The 24,153-nt window shown below is 40.6% G+C and overlaps 1 protein-coding gene across 1 annotated transcript in view; it reads right to left on the bottom strand.

Moving 5' to 3' along the window:
* The window catches only part of EXOC4 (exocyst complex component 4), an 805,586-nt gene that overhangs the window by 108,138 nt on the left and 673,295 nt on the right, over positions 1-24,153 (bottom strand). Inside the window, exon 14 of the mRNA XM_027538961.1 lies at positions 12,345-12,523. Coding sequence (XP_027394762.1) covers positions 12,345-12,523 — 179 coding nt within the window. The remainder of the gene's footprint in view (positions 1-12,344; positions 12,524-24,153) is intronic.

A 24,153-nucleotide genomic window follows, 5' to 3' on the forward strand; every position in this document is an offset into this window, starting at 1 on the left:
AATGAATTTGGAAGTTGTCACCAAAAGAGGAAGAGGAATGATGAAACCACAGAATGAGAGCTGGCTGAAGAAAATGACAGCTAATGAGACCAAAAAATGATTATGGCGGAGAAAGCCCAACCTCAAAAAGACGATTTGAGAAACTAAATGTGTAGAGTTAGGCTAAGCAACTGCTGAGGAGGAGCTGGTCTGATAACAGTCTACAAATATTTGAAACTTGTAAATACCGGAGCAGGAGAGAAATTACCATGCACGGAGTTTTAATTAAAAACAATCAGATGAAATCATGACAGGAAAACTCTGGCTTAATGATTTGACAGAGGCGAAGCTGAACCAGGACAATGTCCCATGAGATCTTGGCTAGGGACGTTTTTATTCTCATTTGTGTCAAGGCAGAAAACCAAACAGCAAGGGGAGGGGGAGCCTGGATTTTATCTTTTGTTTGCCATTAAGGCAGAAAAAGCCCATGACAGCAAGCTCTATTCATATTCAATTCCTATTCCATCTCCTAGAAAATGTTAAATCATAGCAGTGCACAAAGACCCCCTGGTCTGCCACAAAACCATGTGTTTGAGGGATGGGGGTGTATAGACACTTGGACCTTGTCCATCTTCATTTGCAACGATATAATTCACTTGTAAACACTTCCACATTCATTCAATTGGTTTGGCAATCACAGCCTTTTGTGTTAAGAGAGGCACTGATTCCTGTGCCCTTCTCATTTAACTGATTTGAAGAAGGGAAGAGGAAGATTTCTGTCTTTAATCAGGTGTGGGGAAACAGCTGGGGTGACTAGGGACTGCTGAGCAGAAGTGGGCGGCTGTCCTGCTTCTGTGCCACACTCTGAGCCTGGTGTTCTTGTCTGTAAAAAGGGAAGTCGTGCTAACCCCAAACTTTTGAGACCAGACCTGGCAAAATAACTATAGAGTATTTCCCCAAAAGAAGAGCTACTCCAAGAAGACATTTTGGAGGAATTTCAGATCAAAAATCAGTGGCTCTCCACCTTGGCTATTTGTTGAAATTGCCTCAGTGTATTAGTTGCTCAGTTCAGTTCAGTCACTCAGTCATGTCCTTGACTGCAGCACGCCAGGCCTTCCTGTCCACCACCAACTCCCAGAGTCTACTCAAACTCATGTCCATTGAGTCGGTGATGCCATCCAACCATCTCATCCTCTGTCGTCCCCTTCTCCTCCTGCCTTCAATCTTTCCCAGCATCAGGGTCTTTTCAAATGAGTCAGCTCTTTGCATCAGGTGGCCAAAGTACTGGAGTTTTGGCTTCAACATCAGTCCTTCCAATGAACACTCAGGACTGATCTCCTTTAGGATGGACTGGTTGGATCTCTTGCGGTCCAAGGGACTCTCAAGAGTTTTCTCCAACACCACAGTTTAAAAGCATCAATTCTTCAGCACTCAGTCATGTCCAAATTTTTGTGACCCCATGGACTGTAGCCCGCCAGACTCCTCTGTCTATGGGATTCTCCAGGCAAGCATATTGGAGTGGGTTGCCATTTCCTTCTCCAGGGGATCTTTCCAACCCAGGGATTGAACCTGGGTCTCCTGCATTGCAGGCAGATTGTTTTACCATCTGAGCCACCAGGGAAGCCAAAATTGCCTGAGATGATTGTTAAAAGCTTGGTACTCTGAGCATGTCCCCCAGAGAATGTGACTGGAAACTCTATAAGTCATCTTAATACAAGTCAAGGTTGAGAACCAATCCCTTACAATAGTGGTTCTCAACCCCTGATTTGAATGTTTTAAGGATCCCCAGGCCACATTTTGGCACAAATTAAATGAAAATCTGGAGCAGGGCCCAGCATCAGTATTTTTTTGGGGGAAGAGGCGATGTTGCATTTTGACAACCTTTTAAATTTCTTTTTTAATTGGAGACTAATTGCTTTATAATGTTGTGTTGATGAGTATTTTTTAAAACTCCCCAACTGATTATAATTGACATGCAGCTAACTTTGAGAACTGCTACTCTAAAAGGATATTTTTCAGGAAATAACTTTCACTTACAAATGAGTTTTGAGTCAACAATGCATATTAGAAGGACCTAATGTAAATGAGCTAAAATAAAACTATTTTTGGTGAAGAAAAATTCAGAGAGCAGTTTAATCTCAGCATGGCCTTGTCCGAAATTAATGATTGTACACATTTACTACAGATTGTTTAGTACACACGGCAACTAAGAAGTAGTTACAGACCCTAAATGAGTGGCTCAGAGGAAGAAAAAACATCTTCTGTATAAAGGTTTTCAGATCCACAAGATTATAATCTATCAACTGCATAACTGTTTAAGGTGGACAACTATTTTTTTAAGCAAGCTATTCAACTTGTCCAAACACTGGGCTTATAATAGATGCATTCATCATGTTAAAAAAAAAATTCATCACTAGAAAGATAGACAAAAGCAATTTGTGGTGGGAAAGTGGAAAGTCAATCTAGAATTCAGAAGGAGCAGTCTAGAGGGGACCATATGAATTGGAGGCATAAAAATCAATCCTAGAACATCACCAGCGATAAGTCACACTGATAGAAGTTTGCCTTGATAGATGTGATGAGAATGGTTTTATCTTTGTGCTTTTCCTTCCCAAACCTACAAGCCCAATGTAATCATGAAAAGAGATTAGACAAATCCGTATTGAAGGACATTCTGCAAAAAATCTGACCAGTATTCCTCTAAACTGTCAAGATCATCAAAATCAAGAAAAGACTAGGAACATGTCACAGTCTAAAGAGATTATGATTATATGTATTATGATACCCTAGATGAGATCCTGGAACAGAAAAAGGCCTTTAGATAAAAAACAAGGTAATATGAATATAGACCTTAATGAATGATAATGGATTAATATTGGTTTATCAGTTGTGACAAATTTAAGATGTTAACAATTAGGAAAACTGGGTATGAGATACACAGGAAATCTGCACTGTCTTTGCAAGTATAATCTAAAAGTATTCTAAATTAGAATTTCTCTTAAAAATAAATCTCTGAAGTCCCACAATGGATATATTAGCATTCATCAGTGAATTGAAGCGTGCAATCACTGGGCTGGCCAAAAAGTTCCTTTGGGATTTTCTATAGCACCTTATGGAAAAATTCTAATGAACTTTTTGGCCAACACAACACATTAGCAGCTGAAATCTCTTGGGAATCATGAGAGATGTGTAATGATTGGAGAGCAGTCAGGTTTGAAACAAGCAAAAAGGAAGCCATAGTCATTTCATATTGGTTGGCCTGAACATTTCTAAAGATAATCAAATCAAATAACAAAATAACCAAATTGCCACAGAAGTCACCTGATACTGTGCAGATCTGCCAATATTATGAAATTGCACGCCTGCAACAGGGAGATGTATGTCCTGTCTTGTGCCTGATTATGTTGGGAGAAATAAAAAGACTCTCAACAAATTATATAAATAGAGCAGTAAAGTCCTGTAAGATGCTCTGGGGTGAGAGAATTCCATCAATAAAGAAGTCTGGGAAACACTGCCCTGTCATAATTACTCCAATTAACATATTTTTTAAAAGAATTTTTTTAGACCGTTTAAAAAAGTCTTTATTGAATTGGTTATAATATTGCTTCTATATTATGCTTTGGGTTTTTGGCCATGGAGTATGTAGGATCTTAGCTCCCTGACCAGGGACCGAACTTGTATTCTCTGCACTGGAAGGTGACGTCTTAACTTCTGGACCCAGGGAAGTCCCTCGTTAACATACTAAGGTTTGAACAGTTTTACTGTATGCAGGAACTATATTTAATGTTCTTTAATGTTTCTCAAGTGTATTTGGTCACTAAACTCTCTTGTCTATAGTATCAACAGAAGAGTTTTAGAAAATGCTGGGCCTGAAACATACTTCTCTGCAGGAGATTTGGAGACTGGACAATTGAAGTATTTATGATGTCTTGATATAACTAAGAGGACATTTCAAGTAAGTTTCGTAAAGCCAGCTGTATGGACTGGCAGGATTTTAGACCTTCATCAACAGTGACCTAAGTGATGAGCTGTAACACTAACAGAACCTTCTGTGAAGATGGAAACGTGGTATAACTGCCATGTTCACGAGAGTACTCACTGAATATCTGAAATGTGGCTAGTATACCGAAGCAAATGAATTATATATTTTAGTTAGTCCTAATTAATTTCAATATAAATAACTACACAAGATTAGTGGCTGCTGTATAGGGAAGTACAGTAGCTAGAATATATTCTGTAACACACTATTTCAAATCTTAAAAGATGATGCTGTTAAAGTGTTACACTCAACATACCAGCAAATTTAGAAAACTCAGCAGTGGCCACAGGACTGGAAAAGGTCAGTGTTCATTACAATCCCAAAGAAAGGCAATGCCAAAGAATGTTCAAACTACTGCAAAATTGCACTCATCTCACACATTAGCAAAGCAATGCTCAAAATTCTCCAAGCCAGGCTTCAACAGTACATGAACCAAGAACTTCCAGATGTTCAAGCTGGATTTAGAAAAGGCAGAGGAACCAGAGATCAAATTGATAACATCCGTTGGATCATCAAAAAAGCAAGAGAGTTCCAGAAAAAACATCTACTTCTACTTTATGGACTATGCTAAAGCCTTTGACTTTGTGGACCACAACAAACTATGGAAAATTCTTAAAAAGATGGGACCATCTTACCTGCCTCCTGAGAAATATATATGCAGGTCAGGAAGCAACAGTTACAACTGGACATGGAATAATGGACTGGTTCCAAATTGGGAAAGGAGTACGTCAAGGCTGCATATTGTCATCCTGCTTATTTAACATATGCAGAGTACATCATGCAAAATGCTGGGCTGGATGAAGCATGAACTGGAATCAAGATTGCCGGGAGAAATATCAATAACCTCAGATATGTAGATGATACCACCCTTATGGCAGAAAGTGAAGAGGAACTAAAAAGCCTCTTGATGAAAGGAAGAGGAAAGTAAAAAGCTGACTTAAAACTCAACTTTCAAAAAACTAAGATCAAGGCATCTGGTCTCATCACTTCATGGCAAATAGAAGGGGAAACAATGGAAACAGTGACAGACTTTATTTTCTTGGGCTCCAAAGTCAGTGCAGATGGTGACTGCAGCCATGAAATCAAAAGATGCTTGCTCCTTGGAAGAAAAGCTATGACCAACCTAGATAGCATAATAAAAAGTAGAGACATTACTTTGCTGACAAAGGTCTGTCTAGTCGACGCTATGGTTTTTCCAGTAGTCAAGTATGGATGTGAGAGATGGACTATAAAGAAAGCTGAGCACCGAAGAATTGATGCTTTTGAACTGTTGTGTTGGAGAAGACTCTTGAGAGTCCCTTGGACTGCAAGGAGATCCAACCAGTCCATCCTAAAGGAGATCAGTCCTGGGTATTCATTGGAAGGATTGATACTGAAGCTGAAACTCCAATACTTTGGTCACCTGATTAGAAGAACCAACTCATTGGAAAAGACCCTGATGCTGGGAAAGATTGAAGGCAGGAGGAGAAGAGGATGACAGAGGATGAGATGCTTGGATGACATCACTGACTTGGACATGAGTTTGAGCAAACTCTGGAAGTTGGTGATGGACAAGGAAGCCTTGCATGCTGCAGCCCATGGGGTCACAACGAGTCGGACATGATTGAGCAACTGAACTGAACTGAATATAATAACAAGACAGGTGGCGTTTCTAACTTAGAAAATACTTGTAGAACAATTAAAAAGAGGGAGAAAAACTATTTTATTATAACTAAGATAAAATTCAGAAAGGGGTATGTGCAATATCCAACATATTTAAAGCACAGGAAGTCTGGTTACATAAAAGACGATGATCAGAAATGATGACAAGTTAACTGTAGGCATTTAATTGCTTTCATTAAACAAAAAAAAAAGGTGACCTTCCTGGTGGTTTAGGAGGAATATGGTATGAAGTGCTATCACTTCTAGTACTTAATCTCGGTCATGGTCAAGACAATGATGTGGAAGAAAGTTAAACTGGCAATTTGAGGACTTGTTTCCATTGGAGTTCAGGTAGAGATGTGCAGAGTGATCATTTTGAAACCTTAATTTCCTTATGTGCAAAACATCTGAGTTAGACCAGATGATTTCTATCAGATCAGATCAGATCAGTTGCTCAGTCGTGTCCAACTCCTTGCGACCCCACGAATTGCAGCACGCCAGGCCTCCCTGTCCATCACCAACTCCCGGAGTTCACTCAGACTCACGTCCATCGAGTCAGTGATGACATCCAGCCATCTCATCCTCTGTCGTCCCCTTCTCCTCCTGCCCCCAATCCCTCTCAGCATCAGGGTCTTTTCCAATGAGTCAACTCCTCGCTTGAGGTGGCCAAAGTACTGGAGCTTCAGCTTTAGCATCATTCCTTCCAAAGAAATCCCAGGGCTGATCTCCTTCAGAATGGACTGGTTGGATCTCCTTGCAGTCCAAGGGACTCTCAAGAGTCTTCTCCAACACCACAGTTCAAAAGCATCAATTCTTTGGCGCTCAGCTTTCTTCACAGTCCAACTCTCACATCCATACATGACCACAGGAAAAACCATAGCCTTGACTAGACGAACTTTTGTTGGCAAAATAATGTCTCTGCTTTTGAATATGCTATCTAGGTTGGTCATAACTTTCCTTCCAAGGAGTAAGCGTCTTTTAATTTCATGGCTGCAGTCACCATCTGCAGTGATTTTGGAGCCCAGAAAAATAAAGTCTGACACTGTTTCCCCATCTATTTCCCATGAAATGATGGGACCGGATGCCATGATCTTCGTTTTCTGAATGTTGAGCTTTAAGCCAGCTTTTTCGCTCTCCACTTTCACTTTCATCAAGAGGCTTTTGAGTTCCTCTTCACTTTCTGCCATAAGGGTGGTGTCATCTGCATATCTGAGGTTATTGATATTTCTCCCGGCACATTCTAAGAAAGAAGTATTATTGGCACCCTTCTGTGTCACTGTGGGAATATTCACAATAACCAAGAGATGGATGAAATATAAATACCCACTGAGAGATGTCTGGGTAAAGAAAATGCAGTATATCCATACAACAGAATATTATTCAGCCATTAAAAAAAAAAGGGAATTCGGTCATTTGCTATAATACAGATACACTTTGAGGACACTGTGAAATGAGACAGTCACAAAAATACAAATACTGTATAATTCCATTTATATTGTTATTGTTTATAGTCACTAAGTCATGTCACACTCTTTTGCAACTCCATGGACTGTAGCCCACCAGGCTTCTCTGTCCATGGGACTTCCCAGGCAAGAATACTAACACTGGAGTGGATTGCCATTTCCTTCTCCAGGGGATCTTCCCGACCCAGGGGTTGAACATTCATCTCCTGCATTGGCAGGTGGGTTCTTAACCACTGCGCCACCAGGGAAGCCCCCTCCACTTATATGGGGGCATCTAAAGTAGTCAACCTTGGGACTTTCCTGGTGGTCTGGTGGTTAAGACTCTGGGCTTCCACTGCAGGGGGTGTGGGTTTGATCCCTGGTTGGTGAACTAAGATCCTACATGTCACGTGGTTGCCAAAAAAAAAAAAAAAAGTTGAATAAAAAAAATTTGAAAAATAGTCGTCAAACTCATAGAAATAGAAAGTAGACAGTGGTTACATCAGGGGCTGGGGGAGAGGGGGAAATCGGGTGTTGAGGGGTATAGGGTTTCAGTTCTGTGAGGCGGAAAAGTTTCAGAAACCTGATGCGTAGTAATAAACACACTGTGAACACAACTCTACTGACCTGTACACTTAAAACCGGTTAAGATGGTGTATCTGATGCTACGCATTTCTTAATGCAATTGAAAAAAACAGTATAACTGCATAGCTAGTACTGTAATTCATGAGCCAATTCTGGGAAACAAAGTTATGAGATTTATTTGACCCTGTGGTTTCTCAAAAAAAAAAAAAGATTATGGTATGACTTTTTATTATCCATGTACGTGGGCACAACAAGAACCACAGTAATGGGAGTTGAGGGAGCCAGAGCAAGATAAACCTGGGGTCGAACGAACTTTCAATATCAGCCAAATTCAGAAAGGCTAACAATTAAACCACCATCTGAGAGGCTGATCTGGGCTCCTAATGCTGCCAGGAGCCTGAGTCCAGCTTGGTTGTTCTGGACTGAGACACTGGCAGCCTCAGGCCAAAAGTCTTTAACATCCAGGGATGGGCAGGTAGAGGCCAGGGAAATGTTTTCAGGCACATTATTTTATAGAAAAAATATTCAACATTTAATTTCTGAGGCATAGGACAGAAGAAAGAGGTTTAGACTGAAGCAAAGGGAGGTTAATAAAAACTAGATGACCTCCTCAATGGTAAGGTTACTTAAAGAGCAGAATATATAATCAAGAAGTTGTAGATTCTCTAATCCTGGAGATTTTTGCAGAATCCAAGAAAGGAAGAAGGGACCCCTGAGGAAGCAAGGCAGTGAAAATAAGCCCTGGAGCCCCCTTCAAGTTCTCTGTACTCTATTTTTAAAAGCAACACCTCCTTAAAACACAGGGATAAAATACAAAAGAAAATCATTAGTGTTTCAATTGAATGCACTTTAACAATTTCTATGTAGGTCACATTTTGCTGAGAATTTTCTTAAAGTTAATTTCAGACTTTTTATTTAGTATTCTTACAAACAGCAGCTATTACAGAGGACAGATAGTCTGTGCCTTGACTACAAAGTTGAAACTCTGATCAATGACGGGAGGTACCTATAAATCTAGATCCTGAATGTCCAACACTAAACATGGTCCTGCTCAACTTCCTTGCACTGGAAGCATATTTGTTAAAAACAGATCCTGAACACAGAGATTCTAGGAGTGGGAGTGGGAGACTGAGCCGTGGGTAGGGGGATAGAGAGTTAGAAACCAAGGCGTATACAAGGAGAAACTGAGACCCACGAGCGGAGGCCAAGTTAGGTCAATCCAAGTCTTCCTTAGGACGGCTTCATGAGCTCTTAGTAAAAATGCTCTTTCTGTCTGGGATCAAATAATCTTGGGGCTGCTGGTGGCCAAGAATGTTACTATATGAAAAGGTCTTCCCTGAGATGAAATAAAGGAATACAGCAAAAATAACGAATGGGGGAGAGAGAGGGCGCAGGCGTGTAAACAGGTCTGTTATGTCCTGTTATCTTGTGAACCTCTGCGTTCAGCCACATCTGAAGCCTTTGATTTACTGGTTTTATAAATCAAAGAATTTTTTTGGTCCTTTAATTGGGCTGTGACTGTCACCAGGCTTCCCAGATGGCTCAGTAGGAAAGAATCTGCCTGCAATGCAGAAGATGCAGGAAACATGGGTTTGATCCCTGGGTCGGGAAGATGCCCTGGAGGAGGGAATGGCAATCCACTCCAGTCTTCTTGCCTGGGAAATCCCACGGACAGAGGAGCCTGGTGGGCTACGGTCCATGGGGTCACAAAAAGTCAGACACGACTGAAGTAACTGAGCACTCAACACAAAGAATTTTAAGTAGAATACGTTGAAGGAAGACTGAGCAGGAGAGTACTGGGAGAAATGGAGCAGGAACAAAGGACTGTGGAGGGATGAAAAAGGAGCAGTGTCTTCGGTGCAGTTAGGATCTACATGAGGTAAGGAGACTCTCCTAAGTGTAAGGAAAACAAAATAGTAGAAGAGACAGAAAAACCATCTTTGAAAAAAGGGTCAACTCTTATTTTCTGGGCACATGGCCAGCCATGCTCTGCCATTCTCCTCTACTTGAAATATTTCATGTCTTTATATTGAACAGGAGGAGAATCCTGTTATAGTATCTAAAGAGATTGTTTTTTACTATGAAAATAATTTTCTGCAAACTTTCTCCATGTACCTTAATTATAATAAGGCACAGTATTATCATCCAAAATAGTTGAACAGATGTGGACAAAAAATAAACTTCTATACTTCTTTTCTTGACTTTCCCCCACCTGAGTCTCTGGGAATGCTAGACAAAGGGCTGGCATTTTCCTCATGCTATTGAGTCTCCAGACTTGGCAATACTTTTGTTGAGGTAATCATGTGGTTCACTTTTCAAAAGAATATAAAGAGCTGTTCCTGATTCCCCTTCTAAAGTCACACTGACATGGAACAATCAAAGTAACCCATTATCAGAGAATCCCCTGCTTTGTTCAAATTATAAACAGCAATGGGCATCTCTGCTGGGAATTCGAAGACTAGACGAGTGTGGGTGAGCGAGGCATGTTGCTAACAGAACAAACCAGGCTTGCTTGATGTTTTGTTTTAACAAAGACAACATAACTAGTGATTACAGTTCACTCGGGTTTTGCGCTGATCGTCAAAATGCTGACAGTCACTTAAATCACTCACTGGGTGGAATAATCACCCTGAAAGGAACCGAGAGGGTACAACTTATATTATAAAATGGAATTGAGCATACGAGAGGTATTAACGGGCGTGGTACGAGAGATCTTTGTCAGAAAACCAGAGATGATAGAAGGCATGAATTAGACATCAACTGTACCAGGGACTCTTAGTGACATGAACACAACAGCGAAATGGTGCAATTACAGAGTTGAGCATAACTCTGAGAGCATGTCTTTCCCTTTTTGAGAATAGTTGAAGCCAGGTTAGCCCGCGTGGATCACTCAGTGGCTTGCTGTAGAGGCTGTGTGGAACCTATTTTGCCTTGTGGAACCCTTTTAGAATAGAAATCTGGGCTGCTGTGCTGCCAAAGTAAGAGACTGCATTACTAAATATTAGACTTGGATGACCCACCAAACGAGAGGACTCCTTCCAGTCATCACTAACACACCAGCCCAAGCAGCCCTACGTTTCAAGAGTCAAAGGAAACTGGGATGGGAAGCATCGGGTTCCTCTTCAGAGCTGTTTATTTTGCAAGGAACAAAAGGGAAAGTCAGCTCCTCCCTGTTTTTTTTGTTGTTGGTGGTGGTGGAGTGAGGTGAGTCTGGGAGATAAAATGGCTAATTTCAACTACTACTCGTGACAGGTTCCCTGATCTGAAGGGATCATAAAGTTGAAAGCCTCTCAAGGGTATCCACTTAGGCAGAGTCTGCTCAGACTGATACTGCACCCAAGCTATCCATAGTAGATGAATATATTTCTAAGAGTAAACAGGTACAATTTTATTATCAGCTAAAAGCAATATTTTCTATAATAAAAGTATAAAAATAAAAATATTATCAAAGAGCAGTATTTTAATGAGATTTCTAAAGCAGAATACCTAACATCAAAAGCCCCCTCCCTTCCATCCTTCTTTCTCACCCCCTGCTGACCCCCAGGACAGCTACACAACCTGCGGGAGATCATAAGTAGTGAGCATTCAAAAGTCTCCTAGACTCTGCCCGTGAGACTCGTGTTTCAGGAAATAATTTACTCTAGTTTATTTCATCCACATCTTCTCCCTCTTGGGTCTGGAAATCATGGTTCATCAAGTAATAATAACTTTTCAAGAGACAGTGATAAAAAATAACTGTCTTTGAAGTTCACAGTCCAAATAATATAAGCTTTTCCTTTAATAATCTTCTAACAGTTCAGTCTAATATTAACTTCAGAGCTGATTTAGTTTCTTTCATGTTCTTGCTGTTATTTTGCTATTTTCTATCCTGTTTTCTGTGCCTCCATTCATGCGTTCAAATCTGCCATCTCCTTTATTCCTTCTGCATTATCGTTTTTTCTTTGCCTTTATTTTAACTGTTTAACACTTCTTTACTAATGCTTTTAAAAAGTATTTATGTTATACTTAATGAATAAATTTTGTGTCCCAAAGTTTCGAAATTATTTTGAAATAACTGATCATTGCTCCTTGATAGAAAAACAGGTTTCCTATTTTCACTTCAGACCCTATCCCTTAATTCCCCTGAAATGTATAATGAGGTTATCTTTTAGCCATCTCTTATCTAGAATAATTGTTTTTCTCATTGTCTGTTTTCTAGCACATTAACCATTTCTATCAATATAATTGTCTTTTTAGATATTTTTCATTTCTTTTCTATCAATTAAAATGAAAATATCAACCAAATACACAACTTTGAGCTCCGAGACATAGTTTCTACCCTTGAGAAATCGTAAGGAGGACAAAATATACTGCTTTCTGTTCTTGAGACATGGTGTTTCTATCTTACATGATTCTGGGTTTCTAAGGTTTAATGTCAAGCTATGCTAACATGGACCTTTTTTGACTTCCCATGCCCCAACACACAGAAGTCAAGATTTCTTCATTTCACAGAACCCCAAAGTACCAGAGGCTCAGCACAAGAAGAATCCTTGCACGGATCTTCTGACAGTTTGGACATGTGCCCATACGGAGACGTGTAGACACTCTCTCATTTCAAATGAATGTACTCAGCCTAGTTTCTCAGCTGTCCCCACAAGATCCACCCCACCAATACTTACTCTGGGACGTAGAAAGACTGGAGAAAGCTGACTTTGTTCGGCCTGCTAACCATTCCAAGCTCTCGTGCATGTTGGCCAAGGCTTTGAGGTCGCTGACGTCACAGAGGATGTCTTGTGGAGGGATTAATTTATCACCCAGGTTCCCAATAAGAACTTCCGACTCCTTGCCAAATGCTGCCCTGCACAACAAATCAGAAGCACATTTTACTTACAGTCTGGAAAAGACAGAGGGGGCAAGACTTTCTAATGCTTGTCTAGCAAAGATGGTTGTTATCATCACTATCTTATAGCATGCTGTTTTTCCTACATTCTGTTTTGTCAGAACATCATAATATACATATACTGGCATTATCATATGCATATACTTTCTCCTGTTGTAAGAGAAAGAGTTATTGGAAGAACGAAGACCCTGATGCTTGTACTCCAACCTGGGTGGGCCTGATTATACAGTGACAGTCCTTGAGGATGGCTTCAACACCTGCCCTTTTGTAGGTTTTCCTCTTGCCTCTTCTGCTATGAAAGCTGAATAATAGCTTAGGGTGTTAAGTATATACATGGTTTGAAGGTGATTATAATATATGAAACAGCCATATTAACTTGGCAGCTAGAAAATGTTTTAAGCTGTTCAAAAGCAAAGAGGGTCCAATCTCTTTAAGAAAGTAGATTATAGTTGAAATGGATGACAGGCCTTATTCATTGATTCATTTTGTGCTTGTTGCTCAGTCACTCAGTCGTGTCCGACTCTTTGCAGCCCCATGGACTGCAGCACGCCAGGCTTCCCTGTCCTTCAACATCTCCCAGAGCTCGCTCAAACTCATCTCCCTTGAGTCAGTGATGCCATCCAAGCATCTCATCCTCTGTCATCCCTTTCTCCTCCTGCCTTCAATCTTTCCCAGCATCAGGGTCTTTTCCAATGAGTTGGCTCTTTGCAGCAGGTGGTCCAAGTAATGGAGTTTCAGCTTCAGCATCTGTCCTTCCAATGAATATTCAGGGCTGATTTCCTTTAGGATTGACTAATTTGATCTCCTTGCTTTCCAAGGGACTCTCAAGAATCTTCTCCTTGTTCTAAAAAGGATTGGAGGCAAGGAAGCTATAAAACATCAAGGCATTCACTATTTGGATAGAGAAACCAGTACAAATCAGTGAGGGATCCTTTAACTGGCTGGAAAATATAATCAAGCGCATTTCCTATACAGTCCAGTGTCTTCAAAATGTTTCTGTGGTTTTCTTGTGGGGGGAGGGGATGGGTTGAAAAATCAAGTTACATGAGGTTAAAGAAGAATGACATTGGAAGTGATCGGCCACTGTACAAAAGGAGGGATGGAGGCTCACACGGTTCAGTGTTTCAGCTGCATGATACATAAAAACTAACCCATATTTCTCCTTCTTTCAAAAACATGGCTGAAATGATACAAGATGACTGAAAATGTTATGGAAAAAAATTTCTTTTTGGAAAAGGTACACACAGGTAAATAGAGATGGTGAGAAGAACAGGTGCCTGGAGTTTTCTATAAGCCCCAAAGTGTTTAAAACTCACAATACCTTAAGTGAACAGAAGCAAGAGTATTACTTAAGAACAAACCAAAGTAAGTTTCAAGCAAGCAGTGATTATTAGCAGCTGACAATATGGTCAGAACCATGCTTAATTGACATACAGGCATGCAGTGCCCAGCACTAAAGGCGGACGCTCAACGTTGAAAGAAGTAACTGCTCTGAATTAAATGCTTATTAAATTGTTATTAAATGCTACCAAAGAGTGGCTCATGATAAGACTTCTTGTTTCAAAGGAGGGTAACTTTTTAAAATTAATTTATTTGTAATTGAAGGGTAATTGCTTTATAGTATTGTGTTAGTTTCTGCCAAACATCAACATGAATCGGTCACAGGTGTACCTATGTCCTCTCCCTAAAAGAGGGCTGTATTTTTTTAAGGAAAAGTCACAGTTGATTGAGTTGGGTAAGCAGTGGCTACGGAGGCAATAACACTGCTGTGGACAGAGCATGGGAACTTTGGGTAGGCACACAAAAGAAACGTCAGGGTCATGTAATAGGTCTTGATGGGACTCAGAAGTCGGAATTTCTAATAAGTTTCAGTTTCCTTACCTGGGAGACACACTCTCTTTGAATAATAAGGGTTACAGCACAGGTTTCTAAGTCAGGCAAACCTGGGTCTGAGTCCTCAAACTGCCACTCACTTGCTGTGTGATGCTGCTTAACTGCCCTGAGCATTGTTAGCTAGGGCTAATAGTACTGCCCTCATACGAAATAATGTAAGAAGCTGATGAAGTGATTTAAAGATCTTCACTGGGAAATTTTCCATTATTATAAAGTAGAGCAAAGCATATATATAATCACCTCCCCTGTAGCCATTGCTCAGCTTTAATTACTAGCAACCCATGGTGGTTCCTGGTGGCTCTGATGGTAAAGTATCTGCCAGCAATGCAGGAGACACCAGTTGGATTCCTGGGTTGGGAAGACCCCCTGGAGAAGGGAATGGCTGCCCACTCTAGTATTCTTGCTGGAGAATCCCATGGACAGAGGAGCCTGGCAGGCTACAGTCCATAGGATTGCAAAGAGTCGGACACGTCTGAGTTACTAACACTCTCACTTTCACATGGTGAGTACTGGTTCATTTATTCAGATCTACTCTCCATCCCCCTTGGAATATTTTGAAGCAAATCATTCAGGTAAAGTTAAATGCATAACACAGTGCATGGAACTGGATGAAAGCTAATAAGCTGTAGTCATTATTATTCTTAAGTCTGTTGAGACCACGGGTTTATTTACTGTCAACCCAGGGTATGCTGTGATGAATAAATTGAAATAGATGAGTGATCAGAAGTAAATAAATTAGATAGCAAGGGCTAGTTTTACAAATGGAACCTTGTAACATCATAGCAAACGTTGCCATGTCTCAGAGTCCAGACTTCTCAGAATCTTGAAGAGGTAAGTCACTGTGACAGAAACCACCAGCTGCCTACTAGACCGCCAGGCTGCCACACCTTCTCGGTCAAAGGATCTTGACTGCAGGAAGCAACGTCCCCAATGTAAAATCAAAACAAACCAAACCAAAACCCTGCTCACTTTCCCAGCCTCTCTTGTGGAGGTGGCGGTCAATGAGACATAAATTGGAATCAGGAAATGGGCTTCTGAGAAAGTTCTTCCAAGCAGTCTTACTGGCAGGGATTTCTTTTGCCTCCCTCTTTCTGAGTGCAGCCGTGAAGAGTGAAGCTGCAGTAGCTCTTCTTCAAATAGCAGGTGACCTTGAGTATGAAAACCACCCTGGGAATAACAGAGCAAAGGCAGGAGGACACAGAGGCACCAATGACATCATTGAACTGCCATGCAGCCCCAGATGATACATTTCTGGGCTTCCTGTTATAACAGGAGAGAAAATGAAACCTTATTTGTCTAAGCCACTGCTATTGCAAGTTTCTGCTACTAGCAGTGAAATGTAATTTCAACTGACACAATTATCTAATTAGCATAAGTGATGTCATCTGCAGAAAACTTTCCCTGAATTTAGATATCCCTACAATCGAGTTACTGGGGAAGGCAAAACAATATCTCCTCCATGATTTGAGCCCAGCAGACAGTCATAATATCTACCCCTTGGCTGTCACTCAGTCAAGCTGTAAATATTTAGTTTTCTCAATCCGTCCTTATACATCAACTCTCTCAGTCCCTTAATCATCTTTGATAGATATAACACACAAAAAAATGCCTCTGAGCTGGGTGGTTAAAAAGCAACAAGGGAGGCAAACTGGCTTTGAAAAAATAGGCTTGGAGCCATTTTTATGCATGTAGGTGTAACCCTGGGTGGAAAGTGACAATCAAGACAAATGTATTTAGGTAGCAGTCTAATCTTCTTATCTGGGGATCTCTGGGCTTAGGGCATGTCTGCTGCGCGCTGCCAGCACTCGACGCCTATCCCATTCCCCTTTGGCTCACAGATTTGCTTAACTCCCTCCGACGGGAAAGCAATAGACGGAGAAAAATACAAACTGCCTCGTGTTGAATACATAGTAGACATCTCATTTGACAGGAATCCATAATCACCCCCTAACAACCTGGAGAGAGCACCACAACCATGACATGGAGAATAAATGATTGACAGCTAGAGCCATTTCGCACGAAAAATCATACCTTCGAGGATTCGTGTGCGTCCAAGAGTCTGGTGGACGGTTTTTACGTGTTACAATAACCTTAAGGGGATGGCTCTAGCTGCTCAACTACAGATTTTTTTCCTATACCCTCTAATTTATTAAATAAATTATGGCATATCCACACTATGGAAAACTATGCAATCATTAGAAATTATTAAAAAAAGAAATTATTAATACATGGTACCACAGAAAAAAGCTTGATACTGCATACTTTTAGCCATAATATGCAAATGAGTAAAATAAACTGTTATAAAACTGTATGCATTGTATATATAAAAGGAACAGAATTATGTATCTATGTGAACCGAAATAAGATTGGATATGTATCAGTCAAAATGTTGCATGACTCGATTATGCTGTGTGCTTCTCTGTATTTTCTATACTTTCTCCAAAGGACACATTTACTTTATAATTAAAAACGAAAAACTGAAAACCCTACAAGTGAGAAAAACCTTTCAAACGGACGCACCAAGCATTTTAGCCTGGAAAATTAGAGTATTTGGGTATTGCAGTTATTTGAGCCAAAGTGAAGGCAAGTTTGGTTGGTCTCAAGTCTGGTTTGGACCGTGGCTCCAGGCCTGCTCAGCCTGCAGTCAGTAGGGATCCTTTCCACACTGTAGGTGGGAATGTAATTTGGTGCAGCCACTGTGGAGAACAGTTTGCAGGTTCCTTAAAAAAAAAATAGACATATCATATGATCTAGTAATCCCACACCTGGGAACATATCCAGACAAAACTCTATTTGTGTATTCAAAAAGGTACACGCACCCCAATGTTCTTAGCGGTAGAATTTACAATAGCCAAGACATGGCAACAACCTAAGTGTCCACCAACCGTGGAATGGATGAGGAAGATGTGGCGTGTATATCTATATATGAATCTTACTCAGCCATAAAAAAGTAAAATACAGCCAATTGCAGCAACATGGATGGCTCTAGAGATTATCATACTGAGTAAGTCAGAAAGACAAACATCATAAAGTATCACTTATAAAAGTAATACAAATGAACTTATTTACATAACAGAGAGACACACAGACATAGAAAATAAATTTATGGTTACCAAAAGGGAAAGGGGGTGGGGATAAATCAGGAATTTGGGATTAGCAGATACACACTACTGTATATAAAATAGATAAAGAAGGACCTCCTGTATAGTATAGGGAACTACATTCAGTATCTTGAAATAACCTCTGATGGAAAAGAATCTAAGAATCATCTGTATCTATACCTGAATCACTTTGCTGTACACCTGAAACATTGTACATCAACTATACTTCAATTTTTAAAAATATGTTTAAAAAAAAAAAAGATGGTGGTCAGCGTCTGCCTCAGAGGTCTCACTGTCAGGATGATTGCCTGCCAGCACCCGGGTCAGCAGTGTTTCCTCTTTCTAGATCTGAATTTTTATTTAGCCTTCATCTTCTTCTTATTATGAAAGCACATTATTTAACGAAGGTATTACATATGTTTGTGTGAAATGGGCAGCAGAGTAAATCATTACCTGGAGAAGATGAAGTAAGAAGTGTTCAGTTATGACCCAAAGATTATCTGGCATACCCAGGAACAGACATCAGAACCCAGCACTCACTGGTTCAGTCACTGAACCCTATCTGAGAAGTCACTTTAATCATCAGTAGGCCAACGCACTCACAGACGCCTAAGAAACTGAAGGAAGAGTGTTAAACCTGTTACGTTTTATTTTACCACACAATTATAATCTTTAAAGAGCCTGAATCTGACAAGAATCCATTTAAGAGAATTTTGCCGAGAGTGTAAAACCTGTTTAACTCAATCTTACCACACAATCATAATCTTTCAAGAGATCTAGCTGACAAGAATTCGTTTAAGAGAAGTTTGCCAAAGATGCCGCAAACTGTCTCCATTTAGTCATTAAGTAATTGGTTTTTTTCCCTGAAATCTTAGGAAGGAAAAAAAAGAAAGTACACTTTCAGCAGACTAAATGGTGCTTATGAAGGAAATAGCACAAATAGTTTCAAAGCGATTTGCAGATCGAGGCTATAGTTGACCGCATATCATATACGCTCAGACCCTCTCCATTCTCCAAGTCTTCTGTTAGTACCACTGCTTCCCTTTGCTGACTCTGCTGTAAGAATACTTCTCCCACAAACAGGAAACACTGCCCAAAGTCCCCTGTGATCCAGAAGACAGCAAGGGGAAGACACAGCCGGGCTCAGATGGAGAAGCAGATCACCAGACTCCTTGTGTCCCGGAGGGGGCAGTGCTGTACCCACACGGAGCACGGAATTGCTCTCCTGAACTGAAGTGTTTCTAGCAGCACCATTATCAGGAGATTCACTCAAGCTCTTATTCGCAATCACGATATCCTATTCAACAATGTTTCTGGCCAAGAAACTTCTTGGGTGAAAATGGCTGATGCAAGATTCATCTACGGTCCAGTTGGGAGACAACTTTTATAAGGCTGGAGTACTTTGACCTAGAGACCAATATATAGTGCTGTTTTATTTTCCCCCAAGAAAATATGGATCTAGAAACCCAAGGGTTAGAAGTAGGAATGATCTCTTTCCTCATTATTAAAACCATGCATGGAGGTTCTGTTACTGCTCTCACAGCTTTGGGCTAAACTGGTCTCGAGGCCCTCAGGAAGGAATGCTTCCACCAGAAAATACAACAATGACTAAATTACATGGGAAAGAGAGACTGTCATCTGGCTATTTCAGGTTTCTCACACTACTGAACCAACAGGTGGAGAAAGGGGTCACTTTGATGCCTGGAAGGACTGATCTCAATTGCCAAGGGCAAATTTAGTTGCTTCTATGCAATAAAGGCAGAGGGCACTACATCAGATTCACTGGAACCCCTTTTAGTATTTCCAGGGCCATAGTACCAATAGCTCCTGGTGACTCAGATGGTAAAGAATCTGCCTGCAATGCAGGAGGTCCGGGTTTGATCCCTGGGTCAGGAAGATCCCCTGGAAAAGGAATGGCTACCCACTCCAGTATTCTTGCCTGGAGAATCCCATGGTGGTGGTATGCCCTTATATGAGAATTGTTAACCTTGTATTAGGCAGAAATACCAAGTTTTAACAGATACAGAAAAAAAGGGGTGAACCCTGAAAGCCCTAGGCTTGTCTTCCCTAGGACCCATTCCTCACTTTTGCTCTGCTCTATATCTGGAGTCAGGGGCTGACTCTCTGCAGGCTGTGTTCCAGGTTCTGACCACAGGGGACCCTGATGGGAAACTGAGGGCTAAAGGGAAAGGGGAATCCAGGGCTTTTCTGTTCTTTCCCTCCCCTCTGCCTCAAGTGATGTCTCCAGCAACAGACGCATCTCCTTCTTGGTTTTAGCATCTACCATGCTCCAATTCCTTTGACTAATTTGTGTTCCAGTAAAAACCTCTTCCCCTTGGCCCTCCAGCTAAAGGGAGGCAGAGGCTTCTGTGAGAAGGGGCTCTATGGGTTCTCTTAATGTCCCCTGTTCGACACTCAGATCCTCATTCTCCTATGAAACCAATTCTCTCCATTTAAATCCAACTTGAAGGAATTTAAGGGAATGTCGTCGTTTAGTTGGTAAGTTACGTCTAACTCTTTTGCGACACCATGGACTGTAATCTGCCAGGCTCCTCTATCCATGGGATTTCCCAGGAAAGAACACTGGGGTGGGTTGTCATTTCCTTCTCCAGTGCATCTTCCCGACTCAGAGATCAAACTTGCATCTCCTGCACTGACAGCCAGATTCTCTACTACTGAACCACCAGGGAAGTCCAAGTTAAGGGAATTTGGTTGTTGTTCAGTAGCTCAGTCGTGTCCGACTCTTTGCAACCCCATGGACTGCAGCACGCCAGGCTTCCCTGTCCTTCACCATTTCCCTGAGTTTCCTCAAACTCATGTCCATTGAGTCAGTGATGCCATCCAACCATCTCATCCTCTGTTGTCCCCTTCTCCTCCAGCCTTCAATCTTTCCCAGCATTAGGGTCTTTTCTAATGAAAAGGGATTACTTGAAGGGATTTCTGTTTTCTGGGAAAGACCTTGACTTATACCAGACCTAGTAAGATGTCTGACCATATTCAAGGCAGTTGGAAGTTGATTAAATTCTTTGGCATGGGATTAATTAGTTCTGTTCTATAGGTAGAGAAACTGAGACATGTTAAGATAACCTGTAAAGATCACTTCACTATTATCCGTCAGAGCTTAAACTGATGAAGGCTATAAAAAGGTTAGGTCACCTACCTAAATTCCTAATAAAACCGAGTGATTCTTATGAGATGTGACAATGACACTTCCATCTATCACTCCTGCTTTTTACAACTGCTCAATCTTCAACACTTTCAAAACCTGTCTAATTTGTCAGTGTCAAAAATAATGGAGGTGGTAACCATTCTGAAGAGTTCTTTACTCAGGTCTTCAAAAACTGCCTTTCTAAAATGATCCTGGCTAAGCCCTCAAAAATAGGAAGGCATAAAACAGCTTAGTTATCGATTATAGTATTTTTTTCTTCCTAGAGACTGCTAAAACTCATCACTAAGTCTGTCCTTCAATGGTTTTCATCAGAGATGACATGTGAGTAGCTATTTTTCATATTTAATAAGTAATTGCTCTTCTTCAGAAAAGTGTCTCCTCTTTCAGTAAGCACAATCAAGGATTTGTCATTTGCTTTCTTTGTTTACTGTCTGTCCATGATTTAGAAACTTGCAATACTCTTGATACACTTGCCAAATAAATATATATATGTGTGTGTATGTGTGTGTGTGTGTGTGTGTGTGTGTGTGTGTGTGTACACGCACATACAAATACAAATTTTTTTGGTTACAGGGAAATTGGAGTTTCTGGGTTGCATACTCAAAGATGTCAGCCAAAGAAATTAACCATGACTATTATTAAGGTGTGTTGAGGGGGTGACCACCAGTTGATTCCCTTGTGCTTTTAAATCACCTTGTTCACTGGGACAAACATAAAACACTAGACTCAAGGAATCATGGTGCTTTAATACCGAGATGGATCTTGGAAAATAGTCTAAACCAGAAGCCATAATCCTGGCTAGACATTAAAAACTTAACTAGGGAAGCTTAAACAAAATACCTGATGCCAAATTTGACTTGTAGAAATTTTTATTTAATTGGTCACAGGTGGGGCTCGGTCATGGGCATTTTTTTTTTTTTTTTTGATAAATTTTTTTTTTAAACTCAACATTCAAAAAACAAAGAACATGGCATCCAGTCCCGTCACTTCCTAGCAAATAGATGGAAAAACAATGGGAACAGTGACAGACTTTATTTTCTAGGGCTCTAAAATCACTGTGGATGGTGACTGTAGCCATGAAATTAAAAGATGCTGAAAGAGTAACTACGACAGAGCTAGACAGCATATTTAAAAGCAGAGACATCCCTTTGCTGACAAAGGTCCATCTAGTCAAAGTTATGGTTTTTCTAGTAGTCATGTATGGATGTGAGAGCTGGACAATAAAGAAGACTGAGTGCCAAAGAACTGATGCCTTTGAACTGTGGTGTTGGAGAAGACTTGAGAGTCCCTCGGACTGCAAGGAGATCAAACCAGTTAATCCTAAAGGAAATCAGTCCTGAATATTCATTGGAAGGACTGAGGCTGAAGCTGAAGGTCCAGTACTTCGGCCACCTGATGCATTGGAAAAGATCCTGATGCTGGGAAAAATTTAGGGCAGGAGGAAAAGGGGATGACACAGGATGAGATGGTTGGATGGTATCACTTAATGGACATGAATTTGAGGCAACTCCAGGAGATGGTGAAGGGAAGGAGATGGGAAGCCTGGCATGCTGCAGTCCATGGGATCACAAAGAGTCAGACACAAGTGAACGACTGAACAACTGAAATAGAACTCACATACCACAAAATTTACTCACAGTATCAGACAATCATACAACTAGAACATTTTTATCTCCTCCAAAAAAGAAATCAGGCTTCTCATTTATTTCCAACCCCAGCCCAAGGTCATTACTCATCTACTTTCTGCCTTTATAGATCTCCCTATTCTAGATATTCACGTATAATTCCTATTCATATAAATGGAATCATACAATATATCATCTTTTGTGACTGGCTTCTTTTATTTAACATGGTTTCAAGGTTCATCCATATTGAAGCATGCATACTATTTCTTTTATTACCAAAAAGTATTGCATTGGGTATGTCCCGTTTTATCTGTTTGTCACTTGATGGATATTTGGGTTATTACCATTATTTGGCTATTATGAATAATATTGCTCTAAACATTCACATCTAAATGGATGTATGTTTTCATTTCTCTTGGGTGTATACACTAGGAATGGAATTGCTAGCTCATTCACTAACTCTAACCTTTTGAGAATATGCCAGACTATTTTCCAAAATTTTATATTCTCACCAATAGTATTTAATGGTTCCAATTTTTCACATCCTTGCCAATACTTGTGATTACCAATCTTTATAGTATCGTTATCTTAGTGGACATGAAGTAGTATCTTTTAGTTTTGATTTGCATTTCCTTGATGGCTAATAATACTGAGCATCTTTTCATATGCTTATTGATCATTTGTGTTATCTCCTTTAGAGAAGTGGCAATTCTGACCCTTAGATTATTATTATTTTTTTTAGATTATTTTTTAATTGGGTTATTTATTTATTATCAAGCCATGCCTTCATTATCAGATATTTACTAGGAATCTACTATTACTCAGGCTCCGTCCTAGTTCCTGTGGTGGGTTCAAAGTCCCCTAGAATCACTTCACAGTTCCCTAATATGCCGTGACCCAGAGTTTGAAAAATGCTGCGTTAAAATCTGGCTCTGTGAATGTGTTCCTTGACTGTGTCCCCTGAAGATGGCAAACTTCTATGAATCATTTTAAAGAGAAACTGAGGCCCATGGCAGGAGATGTGCTCACTGCACAGCTGCAGCCATGATGGAAGCAGAGCTGGTTTTTGTTCTTTTTCACTACTCAGGGCCACCAGCCATGCTGCCTCTCACAAGTTTCAGTCACTCTAACATTTCTCTTTGCCTAGGGATTCACCAAGAGACATAAAAATTGCCTCTTATCATGGAATTGGACTTTCTTGAAGACTCAACTGTCGTGCTAAAGGATGTGTGCACATACACGTGCGCGCGCACACACACACACACACACACACACACAACCGGAATACAGGCTCAAGAATCAAGGGTGGGTGTTATACAAGGGCTTAATTTCCAAAATATACAATATCTCACATAATTCAATAACAAAAACATTTTTTAAATGGGCAAAAGACCTAAATAGACATTTCTCCACAAAAGATATACAGATGGCCAACAAGCACATTAAAAGATGCTTAACATCTCTAAGCATTCAGTTCAGTCGCTCAGTCGTGTCCAACTCTTTGCAACCCCATGAACCGCAGCACACCAGGCCTCCCTGTCCATCACCAACTCCTTGAGTCCACCCAAACCCATGTCCATTGAGTCGGCGATGCCATCCAACTATCTTATTCTCTGTCGCCCCCTTCTCCTCCGGCCCTCAATCCTTCCCAGCATCAGGGTCTTTTCAAATGAGTCAGCTCTTTGCATCAGGTGGCCAAAGTATTGGAGTTTCAGCTTCAACATCAGTCCTTCCAATGAACACCCAGGACTGATCTCCTTTAGGATGGACTGGTTGGATCTCCTTGCAGTCCAAGGGACT

Source organism: Bos indicus x Bos taurus, chromosome 4, assembly GCF_003369695.1.
Source record: "Bos indicus x Bos taurus breed Angus x Brahman F1 hybrid chromosome 4, Bos_hybrid_MaternalHap_v2.0, whole genome shotgun sequence".
NCBI lineage: Eukaryota > Metazoa > Chordata > Mammalia > Artiodactyla > Bovidae > Bos > Bos indicus x Bos taurus.